Genomic DNA, 25576 nt, shown 5'->3' on the forward strand with positions numbered 1-25576 from the left:
TGTGGGCCTAAAAGGTTTTGTAAACTATTGCTTAAAGCATTTGTTTAATATGGAATTCTAGACACACAAACAGCATTTCTTCTTATTTGTTCTCATGTTCAAGTTGAGTTTAAAATCTAATAACTAGTATGTAATACAAATTATTCCAGATGAATGTAGTTGCTTTGCCAACATGAGTCAGTATTAACAACTTCTATTTCAGGATTTAGAGTTTAACCAATATAAAATTAGTGGTTCTTCTGAACCACTAATATCCTGATCAAAATTCTTGATGGTAGGATGATTTATATTTGTCACTAGGTCTTTATATACATAAAAGAAACCAGATTGGAACTATTGTACAGACCTGTCTCCAACAAAAGGAAGGAATTCTTTAGTGAGTGAATCTTACTGTTCATTTTGAACTAAACAAGGTCTCATCAATGTTGCTTATAAGGAAACTATCTGACAAGATAATCATAATAGAAAGAAAACCCTGGTTCTAGCCTCTTACTTTATACAGAAGGAGGCAGAAAGTCCCTGAACAAAGGGTTTTACCAGGGTAACTCATCTAGTTATTAGCATGGCCACTAAACTATAGCTCTTAACTCCCAAGTAATTTTTTTATAGCAGTAGAATAATAGAAGAGTGATATACAGTAAATATAATGATAGGTATTTTTGCTGCTTACTGAGCAGAGGAGTGATTTTTAAATAATAAGCTTTGTATAATTACTGAAAGAGATAGAAATTTGGAATCTAGCTTTAAAGTAACCAGAACATAATCCAAGATTGTATGGGTAGTAATGGAAAAAGGGCAGTTTTGGGCTAGAGTAGAACAGACTTGTCAGCAGACCTAGGTGATGAACCTCATTCACACAAATAGTAGAAAGGGCCTGTTGGACATGAGGCACCAGAGTAGTAGTGATAGGACAAAATAACAAAATCAGAGATTGATAACTGAATTTGATATATCAACAAAGCAAGTCAGGTAAAAAAGCTGTATTGATAACAAAGCAATTGATTCCTTTTCCAGTTTTGCATATTTTCAGTCACTGGCACCAAAATCTCCCATTTGGAGGTAGAAAACTGGTAGAATGGCAAATGTAGGATTTTTTTTTTAAGTTTTGTTTATTTTTTCCAGAGGGCTTATATCTGAGTTTTAAATATCAGTAGTCACCTTTAATTGACAAGGAAACCAACTCTCTGTTCCCACCCCTGCACCCCCAAAAGACTCTCCCATTCTTTCTATTTAATCTTTGGCATAACCATGCAGCTCTTTGGCCTGAAAAATAGAAGTTATGTGTGATTTGTCCTTATTGCACAAGAGAAAAAAACACTTTAATGAATGATCATTTTCAACTCTTAAATCCATTCAGCTACCAACAGAGTACTTATCAGATGATTAATCATCAGTTTACTTGTCTCATTCCCACCAGATTATGAGCTTCTTGAAGATTATTTTATTTGTATCTCACAGTGCCTGGCACACAGAGTTTGCTCAGGAAATGTTTTGTTGGTAAAAGAGATCTTTGCCCACATACAGAGTCAAACGTAAATTCATCCTGGCATTCCAAATTGTCAGGAATCTGAATCCTCCCTACTTCACATCCTCCCCTACATTCCCCTTCCTCCCCCCCGCCTCACCCCCACCAACCCCCACCCCGCACCAGTTTCAACACTGATTAGATTCCTTCTTGTGCATCATGCATGCCTCCATGTCCTTGCTTGCACTGGCACTCTATACCTGGACTTTTCTTCTCTGTGTCCAATCCTTCTTGCCCGTCTAAATTCTACTGAGAGAGTCCTAAACACTTCTTCACTCTAGCCTTCCTGTGCAAGTAAAACTCATCTTTCTCTTTTCTGAATTCTTGTACTTATTCCTGGTGGTAATACATCATTTTATTGCTTTATCATATTCATGGTACTATAACTTTATCATATACATGGTGCTATAATTGAATATCTCTTATATCAGGCTCTGGGATATACAAACCTTATCTCACAATGGTCACACAGCCCCCAAAGATACAGTGGTGTTATCCCCATTTTATAGATGAAAGGTAATAGAGGCACAGAGAGTTTAAGTAGCTTGCTCTAGATTATACAGATCAGTATCCAGGTTTTTCTAATTCCAAAAATCTTTACTCTTTTAGCTGCACCATAGTATCTCCTCTCAGTATCTCTACTCTCCTGCCTCCCTCAAAATATACCTTTTGGGGTATATCCGTCCTTCACCTTGTCTGCCACATATTTTAGATGCTTAATGAGTGTTTGTTGAATTGAGTTGATATGGTTGGTAGGGAGGGGTGCTTAAATCTATTTCATATTTTTATATCCAATTTATTCTGGTAATACAATTTAGTTAAAAAATTAGTTAATGTTGAAAATTTAAGAGTAATGAATAGTTTTATTTATAGATAATAATTTTATTTCTATGTGAATTCATACTTTTATACATATAAGCAAAATTTTATTTAATGTAGTCACCAAAGAGATTTTATTTCAAAGATTGTCTCTGGAAGCTATTGCAGTATAGCCATATGTACAATATTTTATAGTTCGAGACCGTGTTCGGACAAAAATGGAGCGTGATATCTTGGTAGAAGTTAACCATCCTTTTATTGTCAAGTTGCATTATGGTAAGTTATGAACAACCTCCTACTTCATCCTTTTACCTCATTCTCCCATTCCCTGATTGCATGCAGATATACAAATGTATATAAAATTTACTTGTATATATTCATATATGTCTAGTAGATACATATAGTAAGTCATGGAAATTGAACCAATACTTCTTAGATAAATTTTAAAAGATTTTATTGCATTTAGTTTCATGTTTCTTTTAAACATTATAGTTTCTGAGTAATAGCCATAGGAATGGGTAATAATAATCATTAAAAAATTATAATAATAATAATGTGCCAATATTTTAGCCTAACTTAAAAGCAAGAAAAATCCCTAATATAGACATCCTGATATTCTTATGATGTGTAATTAAAGCTAACCAGTCCACATTTTTTTTTGTAGTTAAGTGACATGGTTTTTGTATTTTGTTTCATGGTTAAGTAAGTCTTTTCTGTTAGGAATTTTTCTTAACTGACCACATGTTTTAGAACTATTGTATTCTTGAGAGACTATTGCCTGAATAAAATCTAACAAATGTTCTAGTGGTTCCATAATAAGAAACACTGCATTTAACATTTCTACATGAAAACTAAGAGGAATTGGTGATTAACTTGTAAATAAAAATTAGTTTAGATCAAAACTCCAATATTTTGGCTACCTCATGTGAAGAGTTGACTCATTGGAAAAGACCCTGATGGTGGGAGGGATGGGGGCAGGAGGACAAGGGGACGACAGAGGATGAGATGGCTGGATGGCATCACCGACTCAATGGACATGAGTTTGAGTGAACTCCGGGAGTTGGTGATGGACAGGGAGGCCTGGCGTGCTGCAATTCATAGGGTCGCAAAGAGTCGGACACGACTGAGCGACTGAACTGAACTGAACTGATGATATAGTCATTAATTGCTAAAATAGTATTTATTTGTGAATGAGTTGACCTAATGTAAGCCCCCAAAATTAAACTATGAGTTAAATGGAAATTTTTATTTCTTCTTTCAGCTTTTCAAACTGAAGGGAAGTTGTATCTTATATTGGACTTTCTCAGGGGAGGAGATTTGTTTACACGCTTATCCAAAGAGGTATATAATTAATCTCTATTTTAAATCTATTTATATGCATCCTGTTTTAAGTAAAGCTTTGTTATGTTTCAATATTATGCTTATCATATTTTCTCAAGTGGCACACGATTCTTACATTGAAGAATCAGAACCAAAAAGAGTTATTTTCCTAACTTTTGAATTTATTCTGAAGGTAGATTTTTAAATTGATAAACTGTCTTTTGTCCTGCTTCTTTCAGTTTTAGGTTTTTCAGAAGCAATAATATATCAACAAATATCCTTGAACAATCAGTAGTGGAAATTCAGCATGCATTGTAAAGATCATTTTTCATTTCTAAGATTTTATTATGGTGGGGCAACAGTGGCACAAACTGAATATAGTTGTTATTTAACAAAATGTAAAATTATTTCCCGCACAATGCATATTTAGCATTTAGTAAGTCATTAATTGGCTGATGTAATCATCTTTGCAAATATCTTCCATAAGTGAATTGTACAGGAAACTAAATCTAATTAGCATATTTATAACTTTTAATATTTAAACTGTAGAGTGGAACTTTAAATAAAAATAGCAAACACCAAAAGAAAATAAAGACAGAAAAATTATTATTTTATTTTAGGTGATGTTCACAGAAGAAGATGTCAAATTCTACTTGGCCGAACTTGCACTTGCTTTAGACCATCTACACAGCCTGGGAATAATCTATAGAGACTTAAAACCAGAAAAGTAAGGAATCATGCTGCTAAGTTTAATACAATGTAATGTAATTATTTAAGCGGTAAAACAAAATAATGTTATTTGATAGAACTACCACAAACATTGAGTTACAGTGCCTGTGCTTCACATTTCTGCTAACCCTCTGTATTCTTATACTTTTAAATTTCTGTTAATCAAAATATCTGTTCACGTTACCTTGTTTTCATTTACATTCAAATCTATGCTCATAGATTTATTGGCAGTTTGTCTTTTTGTGTGATTTTTCTGTTCATTGCCTTTGCTAGTTTTTCCTTTGGAGGATTATGTTTTTCTCATTGATTTGTAAGAGACCATTCTTTATAAGCTAAGATTTTACCATTTGATATATATTATAGATATGCTTTTCTAGTTTATTTTAAAATTTTATAGTATTTTAACCTGTACAAGTATTTTTTTTCTCAGGCCTACCGATCTTTTGAGATCTCTTCTATGGCTTCTATTCTTAGGAGCCATAATTCTCTAACTTGACTAAATTCATGATCAGATTTTTTTTCTTCTAATTTCACGATTTCTTTTTTTTTTTTTTTTACTTTTAACTCCATCTAGAAAAATTTTGGTATGAGGGATGGCATGGAGCTAATTGTTTCCTCCAAAGACCATTTATTGAAAATTTTCTTCTCCACGTGATTTCAAATTTTTCGTGTGAGTTGAGCAAATTTTACATTACTTTTATAGTAGTGGTTACCAAGAAACTAATATTTAAAAATTGCACACAGTTCTGTGCTTTAATTTGTCAGTGTTTACTGTCTACCACTTTGAGCAAGAAAGGGTTTTTTTCATCCTTTTTTTAAAAGGATATAAACAAGAACCTTGTTCTATCAAGAATTTTTAAAAATAGTTTTATTGAGATGTAGTCCACATACTCCAGCGTTCATGGCAGCATTATTTACACTTGCTAAGATACGGAAGAAACCTAACCGTCCACCAGTAGATGAATGGATAAAAAAGATGTGTGTATTTCTCAGCCATAAAAAAAAAACCAAAATTTTGCCATTTGCAGTAGTGTGGATGGACTTGGAGGCAAGTTCCTATGAAGAAAAAGACATCTTTTTAGCGTGTTAGTTCTAGAAGGTCTTGCAAGTCTTCATAGAACCATTAGCTTTTTTGTCATTAGATTGAGGCATAGACTTGTGTTACTGTGTTGTTGAATGGTTTGCCTCAGAGACAAACCAAGATCATTCTGTCATTTTTGATACTGCACCCAAGTACTGCATTTCAGACTTTTACTGACTATGAGGGCTACTCCATTTCTGCTAAGGGATTCTTGCCCACAGTAGTAGATACAATGGTCATCTGAATTAAAATCACCCACTGCTATCCCTTTTAGTTCACTGATTCCTAATATGTCGATGTTCACTCTTGCCATCTCCTGCTTGACCACATCCAATTTACCTAGATTCTTGGACCTAACATTCCAGTTTCCTATGCAGTATTGTTCTTTACAGCATCAGACTACTTTCACCACCTGGCACATCACGACTGAGCATTGTTTGCACTTTGCCCTGACCTCTTCATTCTTTCTGGAGCTATTTTTCTGCTTCCTCCATAGTATGTTGGACACCCACTGACCTGGGCGCTGACCTTTCAGTGTCATATTGCCTTTTCATACTGTCCATGATTCTTGAGGCAAGAATACTGGAGTGGTTTGCCATTCCCTCTCCAGTGGACCACGTTTTGTCAGAACTCTCTACCATGACCTGTCTGTCCTGGGTGGCCCTTCATGGCATGGCTCATAACTTCATTGAGATCCGTGTGATTTTTTTGGTTAGCTTTCTGTTCTTTATCATAACCCATACCTAAGAGCACAATAAATATTCTTTATTTTTCCTTCTAAATTGTTTTCTAAAATCACAGGTTTGATTATCTCTGCCTTCCTTGCATGTAAATCTTTTATGATCTTCATTGCCCTTGAGAAGAAATCCAAAATCTTTGGTATGCTGTATTGGCCCTTTACAGACTGGTCTCATTCATCCAATGTACATTTCTTATCTGTGCTCTGCCAGACACTGAGTTACAAGATGAATAAGGTCAAAGTCTCAAGGAGCTCTCAGTTTACTGAAAAAGAAAACACTGGGTAATACCAATATACACAATAAAAGGATGAATCAAAGAAAAGCAAGGAGTGTGAGGAAGGTGTGTTGAAGAGAAGAGGATTGTGTAAGTTGTGTCAGAAAATAAACTAGGAAGGAATGACTAAGTCAGATGCCTTTTAAAAGACCAAGAAAATGACAGCTCTAACACATTTGGCTTAAATTTCCAGACCCTTTGTCTATTGTTCAAGCACTAGGGAGTTTAGTTAGGCTACCTATGCAGAAAGGCACTAGAAAGAGCAACTTACAGGAATAGATTTTAGTTCCTTTCCTCATAGTTCTCAAGTGTCCCTGGCTCTTTAATACAAGTTTATATCACTTTGCCTTTGGGATTTGTTATATGTGTGTGTCCAAAAGAATAGTTTTTCTCCTCCTTTACCTTTGCCTTCTTATTTACAGTCTAAAGCAATGTTTTGGAATGACTGTAGTGGTCTGATGCTTAGCAAAGTAATTTCAGATCTCTCTTTGGTGGTTTGAAAAGATTTTCTGACTTTGTTGTCTTTTAGCATTCTTCTTGATGAAGAAGGTCATATCAAGTTAACAGGTAAAAATCCTCATTTTGTTAAAATAGTCTCTCCTGCTCTATATAATTTCCTTTAAGGTTGATCATGATATAAATATTAAGTAACATATTGTGTTAAAAACTTGAATTAGAATTTTTAAGTAATGTGAATATTAGAACTATTAATGTAAACTTTGGAAGTCAACGTTTGAACTTTGTATGTGCAAATTATGGTAGGGTATTTATGAAATTGGTATTTATTTTCTCAGACTTTGGCCTAAGTAAAGAGTCTATTGACCATGAAAAGAAAGCATATTCTTTTTGTGGCACTGTGGAATACATGGCTCCAGAAGTAGTTAATCGTCGAGGTCATACTCAGAGTGCAGACTGGTGGTCTTTTGGTGTGTTAATGGTAAGGTTTGAGTTCTTTTTTGTATTTTTTTTAAAGTTCAGTAGTGACTATAGTAGAAATATGTCACTTATTTTATTCTATAGCAATTTTAGAAGATTTGATTGTGATTAAAACGATGCTTTTTGTCTTTCTGATAAAATTTTATACTTACTAATACCTCTTATTTTTCTTTATAGTTTGAGATGCTCACTGGTACACTACCTTTCCAAGGAAAAGATCGAAAAGAAACAATGACTATGATTCTTAAGTAAGTATGCCTTGAGTTGTGTGTGTTTTGATGAGATTTACAAATCAGTGCTCTACACTAAAAAATGAGATTTTAGAGTGTTAGATATAGTACAATAAATAACTAAGAAATTCATTGATATTATGATATTCATATTATATGGTTGAAATATGAACAAACCCATATAATTATCTTCATGCTAATATTGAAAGCTTTACCTTTGAGATTTGGAATATGACAAATATGCCCATTATTCTACTTCTGTTCACATTGTTCTGAAGGTACTAACAAGTACAGTAAGGCAACCAAAAGTTTAAGATTTAGAAAGAGGAAATAAAATTGTCTTTGAGAATTCCCTGGCCATCTAGTGGTTAGAACTTCAGACTTCCACTGCCAGGGGCCCAGGTTTGATCCCTGGTCAGGGAACTGAGATTCTACAAGCCATATAACATGGCATGGCCCCAAAAAAGAAAAAATGTCATTTAGTTAAAATGATTGTGTCCATAAAAAATGCAAATCTTCATATAAATCCTTGGTATTAATAAAAGCTTGATAGAGTCGCTGGATAAAGGGTCAATAAATAAAATCTATTTCATGACTGAATACTAGCAACAGAAAATGTACTTTTTTTAAAAAGATTCTGTTTACCATAGTATAAAAAATATCAAACCTAGAAATAAATCTAGAAGTTATGTAAGAACTCAGTGCAGAGAACTTGAAAAATGTATCAAGGTACTTCTTGCACATTGAGAAACCAGTACTCGGGTAGTCATAGCAACATTACTTATAGTAGCCAAAAGTTAGAAATTAGATTGTTAACAGAAGAATGGACTAATAAATTATGGTAAGTTCATATAGTGGACTACAACAGGGATTGACTGTCTATGAATATTTTAGACTTTGTAGGCCACACACAGTCTCTATCAGATATTTGTATTGTTTATTCTTTCTTTCTAACACTTTTAAAATGTAGAAACCATTTGTAGTTCAAAAGCCATACAAAAATAGGCTGAAGCCTTTTGCCCATGGGTGTAGTGTGCCATACAAGAAAATTAACAAACCACGGTTATATACAACTTGGTAACCTCACAAGAATGTTGAGCAAAAGCAATTCAGGTACAAAAAATGAATACTACATAGGTGGTTCTATTTATAAAGTTTTAAAAGCAGACAAACTAAAACATAGTTTTTAGGGTCCATATTTAGATGGCAAAAGCCTGTGCCAGAATAAGGAAAGTAGTTACATTGGATGAGTGGTTCTGGAAATCTTATATTTCTTGGTCAGATGACTGTTCACTTTGTGGTCAGCCATTGAGCTGTGTACTTTGGGGTTTTTGTTTTGTTTTGTTTTTTGCACTTTTATGTTATCCTTCATAATAAAAAAACGTTTAAAAGTGTTTGCTATGTAAACAAATGTTCACTGACCCTTCATCACTCTTACCTACTCTGGCCCCTTCCTTTCAACTAATACTCACACTCTTGTGTTGAAAAAATCAAACCATTTCTTTGACTTGGCCTTTTTTCAAGTTTCTGCAGCATCTTCCTGCACTCTCTCGATACATTGGCTCTTTAAGGAGTAGTCTAAGCTTTTTGTTACCTTTTTGGCTGTTTTTATCATAACCAGTCTTTTGTTGCTCACTTCCACCACCCTGTTGAAACGTCTCTCACTATAGTCATCAGTAATTTCCTGGTTGCTTAAATCAGTGACAGATTGAAAGGTGACTCTTTATATCATTTGTCCCCACAGTTCATTCAACAGATGATTGAGGTCTTGCTATATGTATGTACTTAGGATGCAGTGTGAACAAGACTGACAGGATCTTCTGTCGTCTCAGAGTTTGCGTTCTAGTGGGGGAAACAAAGGAATTACTCTAAACAAATAAATATGATAATTTACTATAGTAATAGGAGCAGCGGGGATAGTAAGCCAGGGTACTCTTGAAGTGTGAGGGCAGGAGTCGTTTTAGGTGGGACAGTTAAGGAAGGTCTTTTTGAGGAATAGTTGACCCTGCTGGCCTCCTCCTCCCCACTTAGTTTTCCTACTTTTTATCTGTTGCTCCCACCTCTCTAACCATTCCTGTTTTGATCTCTTTTGCTTGACTATTCCTTCTCTGCCTGCCTTTCTCTTTATAAAATCTCTTATGAAAAATTTCCAGTGTAAGTTTGCAAAAATAGAATACAGTGAACATACATATACCAATCAACAGTCGTCAAGATTTTGCTGCATTTGCTTTGTCTAGTCTTTTCTTTTTTTTTCTTCTTTCCTGAGATATTTCAAGCATTCCAGGCATGTCATTTCTTAGCTGCTTCAATTTGCATGGTAAATTGAATATCTAATATCAATCCTTAACCAGATCTTTCAGGTTTTCTCCAAAACTGTGTCCCAGATCAAGTTTGCACATTTCCTTTGGTTATATTTCTTAAGCTTCTGTTCATTTAGAACAGTGTACTCCTGTTTTTCCCCTGCCATTTACTTGTAGAAATTAAGTCACTTTTATATCATTTCACTTTCTAAATTTATCTTGTCAAAAGATAAGACCACTTCTCAGTATCTGAAACAAAAAGTATAAAGGTGGTTCTGTTGCTTACTATAGTAAGGGAAAGCGATGGTGGTCCAGCAGCATCTCTCCAAGCATAGTAGACCACTGTTCTTGTATAGGGTTTGGAGGAAAGGTGGAGTTCAAGAACTGGCAGGTTTTCAGGGCCTTAAGTGAGTTGACATCATCTGTAAGAGTGTAGTTACTTGGGTGGGACTGTTGGTACTCAGGTCTGGTTATTGGAGTTAGTTCATTCTTGTTTGGCTAATTTTCACAGATGAACAGCTGTTATTGAATGGTTAGTTTGCAAGAACAAAAAGGAAAGGCTGTTCACCTAGGCAAATCGTCTTTGATCAATTGACTGGTTCTGGTGACTTGTTACTATGGTTATATAACGATTAGTCTTTTCCCAGGAATGTGGATGTTTCTTAAATTCTCTTTGTGGTATTTTTTCACTTATTCCTTTATCCCATTTTTGGTTAAACTTTTTTGGCAAGATTATTTCCATAGCTTGTGCTTTTGTACCCTATTACATCACATCAGGAGACTTACAACACTGTGTTGCACCACTGTATGTGATGAATTCTTGCGATTATAGCTGATCCCTCCATTATTAAGTTCCCTGTCAGGCTTTCATCTAATAGTTTCATCCATTGATAATCATTACTTGAAACAGTTTTTTATTAGGGACTTTAAATGGTGTATTTTCTGTTATTTGTTCATTTATTAGCTGGTGTTTTCCAAAATGATAAACTTTTCTTCATCAGCTAGGTTTATTTAGTTATCTTGAAATTAGACTCAAACAAATGCAAAATAAATATTTGACTCTTTTCTTAATTATTTCCAATTGTCAGAGCCCTAGTTACTTCCAGTGGGGGTGATGTCCACTGTGAGTTGGGTTTTTATGTTACTTTTGACTTTTCTTTTTCCTTTTTTTTTAAACTATAACAAGATCATGGGATTTAATAATCTGTTTGATTCAGCCAGTTTCAGTCATTACTTTTAATGCCCAAATTGTTCTGTTCCTGACCACCTTTTAAATTTTCTTGTTCCCCAGGGTTCCATCTCTGATGTGCTTTTCTTCCCCCCTGGACTCACTTTCCTGAATATCAATCTTTCCAATAACTATTAAATATTTTAATTACTCCCAAGTCACTGTTTCTTAATTTACCAGACACCAAACCTGAATTTCCATTTACTCACCTGCATGTCTCACCCAAAACAAACGACTGCATGACTTAATATTTTTAAGCTAAATTTATCTTTGTTTGCCGTTCTGTTCCTATTCTTGTATTCCCAATTAGCAGCATTTCCATGCACCCTATTTCCCAAGCCAGAAACCTAGAAATCATTCTTAATTTCTTCCTGTTGCATTCACAGGTATTCACTAAACTCACTCTCAGAAATTATTTTACTCTCCCAACCTTTCCTCTGTATTGTACTGCTTATAGCTCTCAGATCTCCTACCCATGGTGACCTCCTACCCACACTATAGGGTCAAGCTTCTAAGTAGAAAGCCCACTGCCCACCACTTTTTACCACTCAAGATCATTCTGTACTTCCCTTGGCATTGCCTTCTTGAAAATAAGTATGGTCTGTTAGTCCACTGTTTAAAAATCTCTACTATATTCATGTTACCCAATACAGTGGTGTTTCCCCTTGTTTCTGTTGTTTAATATAACCCTAATTATAGAAGATGTTAATAGGTATTGTCTGAAAAAGAGATGCTAAAAACAAATGTTTAGAAAAATACTGTTTTCTTAACTCACATTTATCAACCTTTCATATACAACATATTTTTATTTTATGTCTCCAGCATGGGGTATAATAGATGAGATTCCACAAGCTCATTGGATCATGAAATATTTTGTTGTTATTGCTTAGTGTCTAGAGAAATTAATGTTATTTAGTAAAGTATTGAAGGAATACTGACCAAATAAATAGATTCTCAACCTTTAATTGCACTTAAGGCCTTTTAAAATCTCCCATATTAAAATAAATATCCCCTACGGTTCCCTTGAGCTTCCCTGGTGGCTTAGTGGTAAAGAATCCACCTACTAAACAGGAGACATGAGTTCGATACTTGAGTCAGGAAGATCCTCTGGAGAAAGAAATGGCAGCCCACTCTAGTATTCTTGCCTGGGAAGTCCTAGTGGAGCCTGGCAGGCTACAGTCCGTGGGGTCACAGAAGGGTTGGACATGACTGAGAGACTGAGCATGCACACATGTTCCCTTAGCACTCTTCACTTATGCCCTTCTGGATTTGTCTCTTAATGTACAAGGGTTATCTATACCCATATTCATCACTCACCATTGGGGGCTGTCTTTATGTGTATGCTCAGCTCTAAGCAGTGTCTAGCACATAGTAGCTTCAATAACAACTCACTGAATAATAAATGGATCTATTTCTGAAATAGAAATTTCTCTACTAGCCATTTTGTCCATCTCTGTTATTATTTTCATACTTACAGGATCATTGGTTTCCTTAATTTGTAGGTTGCGAAAAAGAATAAAATTATATATTAGAGCTGAAACAGACCTTCAAGCTTATCCAAGCCAGTGGTTTTCAGACTGTACCACAGACATCTTAGATGTTCCACAGACCCCTTTCCCACCAGCTCCTCTTCCTTTCAGGGCTGTTAAAGGGAATGGAAGGAAAAAATAGGTATATGGAAATACATGTTCTCTTAACAGTTTTAAATGTTGGATTTCTTAAATTCCTTTTGAGAAAGGGTTCCAAGTCTACCATTTGGCAGCCATTAATCTAACATCCATATCCCCTTGCTTATGAAGAAGTGGTAACAGGCTCAGGGGGGTTGGCTTTCCCAAAGTCACAGAGATCTTAGTAACAGATCCAGATGATCGATCTTTTACAGTAGTGCTTTTTAAAAAAGTTCTGAAAAATGAAAAAATTCATTACAAGATTTTGGGCTAACATTCTATTATGTGTTCACACAAAAACCTTGACCAAAATGTTCATAGCAGCTTTATTCGTGATACCTCAAACTGGACACAATCCAGATGTCCTTTAACAGGTAAATAGACAAACTGTGGCATGTCCTTGTCATGGAATACTGCTTGGCAATAAAAAGGAATGAACTGTTAATACAACAGCTTGGATGAATCTCAAGGAAATTATGCTGCATGAAAAAAATTACATACTATATGGTTCCATTTTACATGGCATTCTTAAAATGATGAATTTATAGAAATGAAGAATAGATTATGGTTTCCAGAGTTTAGGAATCAGGGAAGGAGGGAGGTGGGTAGGGTTGTAAAGGAGCCACTTGAAGGATCCTGGTTGTTCAGTACCTTTGCTCTGGTGGTGGCTGCAGGAACTTAGAAATGTGATAAAATGGTATAGAACTTCAACTCACACCTTTAAGAATGGCTGTCATCAAAAAGTCTGCAGATAACACATACTGGATGGGACTTCTCTGGTGGCCCAATGGTTAAGACTTCATACTTTCATTGCGGGGGGCCCAAGTTCAATCCTTGGTCAGGGAACTAAGATTTCACAAGCCGCGCAAAGCAACCAAATAAAAATGTGTTGGAGAGTATGTGGAGAAAGAGGAACCCTTATACACTCTTGGTGGGAACATAAATAAATTAGTGCAGCCACTATGGAAACAGTAGGGAGGTTTTCCAAAAAACTAAAATTAGAACTACCATATGATCCAGCAGTTTAACTCCTGGGCATATATCTGGAAAAAATGAAAACACTAATTCAAAAAGATATATGCACCCCAATGTTCATAGCAGCACTGTTTACAATAGCCAAGACATGGAAGCAACCCAGATCGCCATTAACAGATGATTGGATTAAGGAGATTTGGTGTGCGTGCGCACGCGCGTGCACACACACACAAAATGGTTAGCCATAAAATAGAATGTTTCTGCCATTTGCAGCAACATGGATATACCTTGAGGGCATTGTGCTAAGTGAGACAGAGAGAGGCAAATACTGTATGATATCATTTATATGTGGAATCAAAAAATAATGCAAATGAATGTATATGTAAAACAGAAACAGACTCACAGACATAGAAAACACACAGTTACCAAAGAGATGAAGCAGGAGGGACAAATTAGGGGTATGGGATTAACAGATACAAACCAGTATGTATAAAATAGATAAACAACAAGGATATACTATATAGCACAGGAAATTATGGCCATTATCTCATAATAACTGAAAGTGGAATATAGTCTGCAGAAATACTGGATCACTATGCTGTACACCTAAAAATAATATAAGGTAAATCAATTCCAGTTTTTAAAATGACATAGAACTAAACACACAGACAAATAAGTGCAATAAAAACTGAAGACATCTGAATGAGATCAGTGGATTCTATCGATGTCAATATCCTGGTTGAGATACTGCAGTATAGTTTTTTAAGATGTTACTATTGGGGGAAATTGGGTAAATGATACATAGGATCTCTCTGTATTATATCTTAAAACGGAGTTTGAAACCACAATTATCTTACAATTAAAAGTTCATTTTAAAAATAAAATACAGATACCTGCAAAAAATAAAATGTTATTGTATGGATTTATTATTTAGAGCCAAACTTGGGATGCCACAGTTTTTGAGCCCAGAAGCCCAGAGTCTTTTACGAATGCTTTTCAAACGAAATCCTGCAAACAGATTAGGTAAAATTCTTAATTTGTTTCTTTTTTGTGTTTGCTGATGTTTGTTTTCTAGGGGGTGGATGGATATTTGTGTTGTGGAATTATGAAGTACTAGGGCAGGTGTTAAAAACGAAGACTAAATAAGCATTGTATATCTATCCTTGAAATAAAATTGCCATTTAATCAAAGCTAATTAATTTTTGATAGGTGCAGGACCAGATGGAGTTGAAGAAATTAAAAGACATTCATTTTTCTCAACTATAGACTGGAATGTAAGTATCGAATGAAAACTTGCTTGAAATATTTTTTTAAATAATTAACACATGACTAAGGCCCTCTTTTTCACTTCCAGAAACTGTATAGAAGAGAAATTCATCCACCTTTTAAACCTGCAACTGGCAGGCCTGAAGATACTTTCTATTTTGATCCTGAGTTTACTGCAAAAACTCCCAAAGGTAAGGAGAAAATGTGAAAACCCAAATATAAGACAATCTATATATTTTTTCTTGTTCAATCAGAAAAGCTTATCTAATATAAATCTTTATGCTGTCCTCATGTCTCCCCTTCATACAATATCCCTGCTGCAATAACTAGATCATTAGTAAATCCTTGATAGCATGTTATAGAAATTAAGGTCCTTGTTAAATCTTTTAGCAAATTATGTTGTGCCTTAAACTGATTTGAAAACATTATTTGGTTGTGCATTTATTTGCTTGTAGCTATGTTCACATGAAGTACTCTAGCATAGTGTTCGTGGAAATACTTGTAAAGTTCAAATCCCAAACATAGCTTAAATTTTATGTGAGGTGTGATAACTTCAAAATGATTCATATCCTGTATTAGGATATCCTAAAATTACTGTTGTAACTGTTACAGAGAAGTGATTTTTTAAATGGTAAGCTATATTTCATTAATTTATATGTGCATTATACATAATGGTGTGTTTTACACTTTAATATTCTCTTATTTAGGTGTATCAAATCCCAGGTTTATCACTGACAAGTAAATAAATAGAAAATGTACTTGTGTGTATCATTTAAATCTGGCTATAAAGCTTTACAGCCAAAAAGCCTGACAGCCTATAATATTAGCATTGAAGGGTATTTATTTTTATAAGGCAGTCTTAGAAATTTGGATTAATACACAAATAGAATTTTATCAAATGCATAGGCAATGATATGAATAGAATTGATGATACATGGGAGTATTTTACTTTAACTTTCTTAATACAAGTTATTTTGATAAAGGAAAAATCTTAGAATGGAGCAGTTCTATCTTATGTTCTGCCCAGATCGGTTCTCTTAGCAGACGTCTTCGATATAATAGGGCTTCCCTGATAGCTCAGTTGGTAAAGAATCTGCCTACAATGCAGGAGACCCCGGTTCGATTCCTGGGTTGGGAAGATCCCCTGGAAAAGGGATAGGCTACCCACTCCAATATTCTTGGGCTTCCCTGGTGGTTCAGCTGGTAAAGAATCCTCCTGCAATGCAAGAGACCTGGGTTTGATCCCTGGGTTGGGAAAATCCCCTGGAGAAGGGAAGGGCTATCCACTCCAGTATTCTGGCCTGGAGAATTCCATGGACCGTATAGTCCATGGGGTCGCAAAGAGTTGGACACACCTGAGCAACTTTCACTTTCAGTATAATACTGCCACATTAATGTAAAATTCACTAAGTATATATTGCTGAGGATATCAAGCTAATATTAAAAAGAATTTTATGTGGAGTTGATGTTTAAGTAGATTTGTCTTTTGCTTGCCTGTAGCCTTTAGAGTATATTTATAAATATTAGTATACCTAGTTGGGTTTTTATATTTATGAATAACACATTTATTATGCTTTTATTATTTATTTTTATAGTGAACATTAGCTGTATTATAAAAGTATTTTTCTGTTTTGTTAATGCCAATAGATTCCACAGAAATAGTTTGAATAATTTATATATATATTTGATATTTTATATATTTAGTAATTGTAACTGGAGTTTAGATTTCTAGAGTCTGACGTTATGTCTTGAGACCACTGGACTAAATTTGTTTCTCCTAAATTATCTGTAGATGAACCTTGTATCTCCCTCTAACCAGTAGCCATAGCATTGTTAGGGTTATTATTTAGAGCCGGACTATCCAATATGGGCTTCCCTGGTGGCTCGGAGTGTAAAGCATCTGCCTGCAGTGCAGGAGACCTGGGTTCGATCCCTGGATCGGGAAGATCCCCTGGAGAAGGAAATGACAATCCACTCCAGTTTTCTTGCCTGGACAATCCCACTGACAGAGGAGCCTGGTAGGCTACAGTCCACGGGGTCACAAAGAGTCGGACATGACTGAGCAACTTCTCTCACTCATCTAATATGGTAGCCAGTAGCAATATGTGGCTATTTAAATTAATTAAAATTAAAAACTTTGCTTCTTAGTCACACTAACCACATCTCGGATTCTCAGTAGCTGCATGTGGCTAGAGGCTACCATATTGGGCAGCACAGATAAAGAAAATTTCCATCACTGCAGGAAATTCTTTGGGACAGTGCTAATATAGAATAACAGTAACCCAGTAATTCATTCATTTAGTATATTCTTCAAATGAATTAGCTATTTTCTGGGCTCTAAGGGACTAGGATGTCCAAGTTGTGATGGCAGTAAGCCATCAGGACAGTTCTGATACAGTGCCTCACTGAGTTATCCTGAAAGCACTGAATACCTGAGAAGTAGAATTCCAGAATAAGTGAGAAAGGTAGACAGTTCTTCCCTTAATTACCTTTCAAAGCAGTTGCCTTCATAGTAATTTATTATTATTTCCAGATTCACCTGGCATTCCACCTAGTGCTAATGCGCATCAGCTTTTTCGGGGGTTTAGTTTTGTTGCTATTACCTCAGATGATGAAAGCCAAGCTATGCAGACAGTTGGTGTGCATTCAATTGTTCAGGTGAGTGAATGTCTAAGTAATTTTAAATTTGAAATGTTATAAGATATAGTTCATTGTGTGAATAATTATGTTAGATTTGATCTGCTGACTTTAAGTGAGCAGCTTAAAATGCATTATATATCGTTGACCCTTAGAAATTTCTTTCATATGCCTTTGAAAAGTTTGTATGTGCCAAAATCCTGGATACCTATCTGACTTGAAAGTGGAATTCTAAGAGAGTTGAGATCAATATGACCATCTTGTCTCTCTTGTCTCCTGTGCTTCAGAATGTTTATCAGGCCTAGTTTGTTTCATCCTGTCTCTATTAGATCAGATATGATGAGCTGGGGTCTCCTGTTTCACTGATGTTTTACAACAGGGGTCAGCAGACTTTTTTCTATAAGGAAAAGATGATAAATATTTGAGGATTTGTAGGCTATATGGATCTCTATTGCAACTACTCAACTCTGCCATTGTAGCACAAAAGCAGCCATAGATTGTCCATAAATGAATCAACATGGCTGTGTGCCAATAAAACTATATTTGAAAAACTGGCACTAAACCAGATTTGGGCCACAGGCCATAGTTTGCCAGCCTCTGGCATAGAAATAGATAAGAAATAAAAATGAACTTAAATTTTAAGTTTTCCAGGTTTATGTCTTTATTCTTTTGGAGCCTGCATTGTCATTAGGAAGAAATGCCTGTGGATACTGCCTTAGGGTGCCCCCTACTTCCCTTTTCCCTTCTGTTGATCAGTGCAGGAGAAAAAGGAGTTATAGAAGCAGGTTTCTGAGTGACTATCAGTGTGTGTGTGTGTAACAGGAAACTGCACTACTAAATTAAATATTATTAGAGGAACACAAGTAGTACAAACCATTAGATTTTATTTCTTCCCATCCTAATATCATTGAAAGATAAATTTAATTCATCTTCCTAATCATAGAGGGAACTAGAAACATCTTTTGAAACATTGAGCTGTTTTTAGGGTATAATTAGTGCTTCAATTTGCCTGATGATTAAATTGTTTTTGCACTTAAGTTTTTTTTTTTCACAAGTCAGTCCTCTTGCTTTCCACTTTCTAGAAAATCAATTTAAACACTGGGTTTTTTTAAAAACAAAGTTCATGTTTAAATAGTCTGTCCCTTTTACTATGACAGGCATGTGATGTATGGCAAGTTTCTAAGTCAAAACTTCTGTACCTAACAGAAATCATAAACAATTTTTCTGTAGAATTCAAGTTTTAACCTATAGGCATGCTGAGGGGTGTCTTCAATACTGTAGGCAAGACCAGAACAACTCCCCTCAGTCTGTTTGTAGAACTAGTAATTTGCTGTTCATCATCCTACCCCTCGTTACTAGTCCTCAAGCCATTAGCAGCTTCTCTGGACAGAGTTGTAATGAAGCTATGACTTGAGGGTAGAGAAAGGAGGGCATGGCTGGTGATAGTCCAAAGTGACAATAAAATAGGTTATCACCTTCAGATACATTATTTTCTATAATCCTTACCTTCTGAAAATACACACGTTCAAGGGTACATGGCCTACAAGTGGTGCATCTAAGACAAGAATCCAGATGTTCTAATTCTGAATCTTCCTTATCTTTTCTTCTATACCAGAGGTTTCAAACATCTCCCCATTTGCTTCAAAGACTTGTAGCCGTTTGGATAGTAGAATGGGGAATGATCACAGGCAAGGCTGTCAGAAACCACGTAGCTCCATGTTTTTTGTTCTACATATTCAGTTTTCTCTTTTTAACATAAGCTTTTTGAAAAGGAGTATTTCTTGCTGTACATTTTATCATAGACACTTCTGAAATACAAAGTTGTAGAATAATGAGTGCAGTTAAGATTCATTCTTAATTTTACTAAATTCATTTATAGTACATGCTGATGTTTCCCTATTACATAATATACCAAAGTCATTACAGAGCTCTTTATCAACTTATAATTGTGTTTGTAGCAGTTGCACAGGAACAGTATCCAGTTTACTGATGGGTATGAAGTAAAAGAAGATATTGGAGTTGGCTCCTACTCCGTGTGCAAGAGATGTATACATAAAGCCACAAACATGGAGTTTGCAGTGAAGGTAAGTGTTTTTAGATTTAAAATGCAATTCTAATACTTAAAAGTAAGAAAAAGATCTGAAGGATGTACATTAAGATATGAATAGTGGTAGAAATGTGATATTTTTATTTTATTTTGCTTTCTGTGTTTTTAAATTTTCCACAATGCACATGTATTGCTTCTGTAATAATAAAGTATTATTTAAGAAATAAAAAATAAATAAAATGCAACTCTAACAGTTCTTACTCATGCATGCTAGTACCAGTTAAAAATTACACTCTTCCTTTGCTAAGTGTGTCCTCTGTTATAAAAAGGTAAGGTAATTTAAATGTCTAACTAGTGATCTGCAGGATCTTAATCTGGAACCATAGATTCCCCTGTAAGCTCAAAAGATAAGGCAGCATACATACAGTTTGAGGAAGGCGGTACCAGTTTTCACCTGACCTGGTTTTTAGTATCATGCCTTTTATTCTCAGAAGTCCCCATTTCTAGTCAAGCTTTCAGGGAGTTCCTCGAAATTTTATGCTGGATTTTGTGTGTATACATTTTTATGGCAAAAATATTGATACATCCTTCACATTTAAAAGGATCTGTGAACCAATAAAAGAATAAGAACAAGTGTCATAAAATATATCATCATTAGCTGTTTTAATTTAGTTATGTATCCTAAGACAATAAGGAATTTCTTAGCCAAAAACCAAGACACATGCCTCTATGAGAAAGTTTGAGTCAAAACCTGGACTTCCCCAGTGGTCCAGTGGTTAAGATTCTGCCCTTCCATTACCAAGGGCACAGGTTCAATCCCTGGTCAGGGAACTAAGATCCTGCAAGCTGCATGGTGTGATCAAATAAATAAATAAAAGTAAATTTAAAAAAATAAAACAAAGCCTCCCAATGTGTTCTGGTTTTCACAAGACTAGTGCAAAATCATTTCCTTTGAGTTGGCATGTCTTTTCCCTATATCTTTCCTCTTAATCATCCATTTGCCTGATTGCACACTATCATTTGCAGTTGCTCACAGTGGACACTTGTATGTTTGTCTTCCCCATTCTCCAAATAAAGAACTGTTTTCACAACTAAGTCCATTTCAGATAGCGGGTTTGGCTCATATTGAGAGTTTACAAGCTCTTTCCTAGGATGGCGGAGCATTTGGGTATTTATTACATATATTAATTACTAAGCTGTTTTAAAACGGAAATTATGAAGATCACAAAATTTGTTTTAGACTACCTTTTGGATGAAATAAAAGCAAAACTTGTTGCCTTTTAAAAAATATTCCTGTAACAGATTAAAACATTTAGAGGAGTATTCTTAAGAAGCAGCTGACATAAAAGGGTTGGAAAGCTAAATTAGTATTTTAAAGGGCTTTATTATAATAATTAATTCTAGCCAAGTAGAATTTTTTAGGTATGGTATTCTGCTTAGCTTTCTGCCTAGCTTCAAAAATAAGCTTGTTCTACTTAACTGTTAATTAATTTTTTATAAGTAGCTTACAGCTAATGGGATATTCCATTGAAGCATTTTATTTAAAAAAGTAAAGGTAATCCAATAACTGTATTGAATTACAATAAACAAACTCTGGTGGTGGTTTTAAAGATACATCTTGCTCTTCTTAATTATCTATATTGATAGAGGTTAGAAGTTAACTGAGTTCCCAAAGCTCTTAAGACATTTAAAAATGGAAGTTATGTTAACTGTGTTCTAGGTACCTTTTCTTGAGGCTTTTGAGCTTTTGTTAAATCCTAAACTTGTTACAAACTTAAACTAGACAGACCTGATATGAATGTGACTCAGGGCATAGAGTTTATGGCCTTACCATCTATATCAAGACTGGCATTCAAATTTTGATTAGACAATCTGGCCAGGTACTTGAGTAAAAATCGTTGATAAGTGGCTTATAAATATAGTGTTTACACAAAATAACACCTAAGTCTGTAGCTGTAAATACTTAAGGTTTATACTGTATAGTTCATGAAATTTTATGATAAATATTTGCCTTTTAGATTATTGATAAAAGCAAGAGAGACCCTACAGAAGAAATTGAAATTCTTCTTCGTTATGGACAGCATCCAAACATTATTACTCTAAAGGATGTAAGTAGATTGTTTAATATAGATCATTTGAATCAGTTGTCTAACTCACATTTGGAATCATGTGTTAGACAAAGGACTCAATATAGTGAGCAAAAAAAAAATAGGACAACATACATAATTCAAGTTACAGAAAAAAATCATGTATATAGTTAGTTTTTCTGCCTTTAAGAAGAAAAGTACTAATGAAATTATTGCTCTTAATATCAGTATTTACTGGAACACTTAGGTATTAATTATATTCAGGTTGAACTAGGTCAGGTTCCGTGTGTGTGTGTGTGTGCATGCGTGCGTGCGTGTATGCGTGCGTGCGTGCATGTCTGTGTGCATGTGCGTGTGCGTGTGTGTGTGTGTGTGGTGTTAGTCGCTCACTCTTGTCTGACTCTTTGTGACCCCATGGACTACAGCTCGCCAGGCTCCCCTGTCCATGGAATTCTCCAGGCAAGATTACTGGAGTGAGTTGCCATTTCCTTCTCCAGAGGATCTTCCCAACCCAGAGATCAAACCCAGGTCTTCTTGTTGTGGGCAGATTTTTTACCTTCTGAGCCATAGGGGAGGCTCTGTAGGCTCCCCAAACTGTCTTCCATAGTACTGCCAGAGGGAGCTACCACTTCTGTGGAAGTAACCATGTTACTTTCCTGCCTGTAGTTCAGGCTGCCCATCACCTCTGGTCCCTGCCTTCCTCCGTCTATATTTTTCACACTTCCTCACATACCCCGTGCTCCAGCCATGCTCAAGTATGTACATTTTTTTGTGTGTTTTCTTCTACTGTTCTTTATTTTATATGATTCACTCTGTTGGGAATACTGTTTCCCTTCTTTGCCTGGCTAATTACCACAATCTAAGACTTAGCTAAGGCATTATGTCCTTCAGGCTTCATATTCTGCCTACCACCCCCCCCCCCAAAAAACAAGTGAAGTTTCCCTCCCTGCTACCATTGGCTTTTGTCATAACAGAGATGTTGGCAAAGGGTGCAAACTCCCCAGGCAGCATTATGTCCTCTCTTGCTGGTCATGCTCATATGGGCTTAGAGGCCATGTCTGGGTGTTATAGACCAGAAATGTCATGTAGCCAACTCAGCCAGAGGACTCCTAAGGTACCTTTCACCTCTGAGGTTTTGTGAATTCCAGCGTTTATCCTTCCTTCTCCTTCCTAGCTGAAACTCCAGTTTCCTCAGAATAATGTATCACTGTTCATTGTTAGAGGAGGTTAAAATAATCCATTAAAATGTGAAGCTGTTTCACTTAAGTGACTCTTTAATTAATATAACCTCCAAGAATCCAACCAAGTACATTAAAAAGGAAATGTAGAAAATATTGAATAGTTAATCTCGGTCTTGCCTGGGGAATTCCCTAAGCTATTGCTATTTTTTATATCTTTGCTCCTTCATGTCAAATTCTAAAGTCTCTAAAATGATCCCCACTTTTGTTACAGCATCGCCAACATTTTTTAAAACTCATTTCCATGTCTGTTTCTTCTTACTAGAATAAAAACTTTGAGGACAGGTACCTTGTTTTCTCCATATTCGGGGCCCCAGTACATGGTATCTGTTAGGGAGCTAAACAGAGCTGTGCAGTAACTCTATGAGAAGAGGGGAATAAAAAGGCCTGAAGTTTAAGGAGAGGGTTATTTCAGTTTGGGCTTGCCTGGAGTATAAATCCAAAATTATGTTGAGCTTGCTTTTTCTACATTAGAAGTGAATTGGTATGCTTCTGTATGGTTGGATGGAATTTCTCTTTGCTACTTACTCTTCCTATTTAATTCTTGCCACAGCTTGTCTTTCAATTTAATCAAAATCAGAATAATTCACTATATAAATATAGAAGTGCATATAAATATTAGAAGTTCTGCAGTTGTAGAAGTTCCGGGAGAATCTCAATCACATGTCTTTGTAGCAGTCCCTCTCATCATTAGTAGGTAGAAAGATCAAGAGGAACACACCCTAAGAGCTGAAGTTCAGTGCCCCTTCACATTCCATACCCATAGCTATTTTGATTGGCTTGAGTTAAGTTTCACGGAAGGAAATCAGGTTATTTTTCTGACATTGTCTCATCAATTCCTATTTTAAAGTTTTTATGTGTATAAAATTGTTTACAAATTTTATATCCTTCATTGGTTATGATAAGTAAAATTTTCCTTGAATATAAATTGAGTTTTAATTTCTCTTTACTATGCTAAACTTCATGCTGAGCACATGTAAAGCTTCACATAACTTTTTGCATTTTTGATGTTGAATTTTACAGGTATATGATGATGGAAAATATGTGTATGTAGTGACAGAACTTATGAAAGGGGGTGAACTGCTGGATAAAATTCTTAGGCAGAAATTTTTCTCTGAGCGAGAGGCCAGTGCTGTCCTGTTTACTATTACCAAAACTGTTGAATATCTTCATGCACAAGGGGTAAGTATTTTTAACATTTTATTAACCTAATGTATATAAAACACCGTATGAAATTTGGTATAAAATACTAAATACCTTTTTTCTTTTTCACTCTTAAGTGTTTGAGTTGAAATTACAAAGGTAGAAGTTAGTTTATGCATGTAAAGAAAAATAACTATATTATGTTAATTATGCTGCTGTTTTTCCACTATGCAGATTTCTCCCATTGAGCCTGAAGTTCTACTTTAAAAATTTAGCTTGTTTATAAACATTAAATTCTTACACTTCCCAAGAAGTACGTGAGATTTTGTGACATAGAAAACAGCACCAATTTTGCTAGGCCACTGCATACTCTTGAGAATTGGGCCCATGTAGAGTTTAGACACGGAGAAGGCAATGGCCCCTACTCGAGTACTATTGCCTGGAAAATCCCATGGACGGAGGAACCTGGTGGGCTACAGTCCATGGGGTCGCTAAGAGTCCGACACGACTGAGTGACTTCACTTTCACTTTTCACTTTCAATAATTGGAGAAGAAAATGGCAATCCACTCCAGTGTTCTTGCCTGGAGAATCCCAGGGACGGGGGAGCCTGGTGGGCTGCTGTCCATGTTGCACAGAGTCGGACACGACTGAAGCGACTTAGCAGCAGCAAAGTTTAGACAAGAACCAGAGGCATGGGTTGTATTCACTTGTAAAAGGAAATCCTTCAAACAGACTAGGCCAAAGAGCCACCTGAATTCTGACTGGTGGGTGCTTTCCTCCTTTATTCCTGCCTACAGATTTTTAGTAAATGGACAAAAAAAAAAAAAAAGCTCTTTTTTTTTTTTTTCCCCAAACAAGTGAGTCTGGGAAGGAAAAGGAACAAGAGAGAGGTAAGGAGAGGGGAGAGGGAGGAAAGGAAAATAGCAGAGGAGCAAAGAGGAATGGGAGGCAAGAAAAGAATAACAGACCTCTTCTTAAGGAGTTTATTTTCAGTACATTATTCTTGTTTTCTTTGTCTTTGCCCCTAGAAGCTAACAAGTGAAATGTGTTCATTTAATTCTAGAGCTTCTTCACTTGTAGCTGCTCAAGATTTGCCTATTACTGTGACTGGAAACTAATAGAACTCAGTTTTCACTGAAGAATTTGTGACTTTGCAGTCATCTAACTCTTCTATGTTCTTTTCTTAGTGCCTCAGCAGTAATTAGTTATTAAAATAATAACTGGTCTGGAGAAGTAAAGTTCTGGATGTTAGGGTGTGAAACTGAGGTTACTGATTAGAACATAAACTCAGAATTGAGTGATGGAAGAAACATATTGTCTAATAAGTAATAAG

General features: G+C 35.5%; 1 protein-coding gene across 3 annotated transcripts in view; it reads left to right on the top strand.

Moving 5' to 3' along the window:
* Nucleotides 1–25576, top strand: part of RPS6KA3 (ribosomal protein S6 kinase A3) — a 96846-nt gene that overhangs the window by 62116 nt on the left and 9154 nt on the right. For all 3 annotated transcript variants that reach the window (XM_068961955.1, XM_068961956.1, XM_068961957.1), the window contains 13 exons: nucleotides 2540–2620; nucleotides 3606–3685; nucleotides 4285–4391; nucleotides 7018–7055; nucleotides 7283–7425; nucleotides 7602–7672; nucleotides 14759–14847; nucleotides 15034–15098; nucleotides 15179–15281; nucleotides 17624–17748; nucleotides 19686–19811; nucleotides 21793–21882; nucleotides 24123–24281. In XM_068961955.1, the coding sequence (XP_068818056.1) occupies nucleotides 2540–2620; nucleotides 3606–3685; nucleotides 4285–4391; nucleotides 7018–7055; nucleotides 7283–7425; nucleotides 7602–7672; nucleotides 14759–14847; nucleotides 15034–15098; nucleotides 15179–15281; nucleotides 17624–17748; nucleotides 19686–19811; nucleotides 21793–21882; nucleotides 24123–24281 (1277 nt within the window). The remainder of the gene's footprint in view (nucleotides 1–2539; nucleotides 2621–3605; nucleotides 3686–4284; nucleotides 4392–7017; nucleotides 7056–7282; nucleotides 7426–7601; nucleotides 7673–14758; nucleotides 14848–15033; nucleotides 15099–15178; nucleotides 15282–17623; nucleotides 17749–19685; nucleotides 19812–21792; nucleotides 21883–24122; nucleotides 24282–25576) is intronic.

This window comes from Capricornis sumatraensis, chromosome X (genome assembly GCF_032405125.1).
Source record: "Capricornis sumatraensis isolate serow.1 chromosome X, serow.2, whole genome shotgun sequence".
Lineage (NCBI taxonomy): Eukaryota > Metazoa > Chordata > Mammalia > Artiodactyla > Bovidae > Capricornis > Capricornis sumatraensis.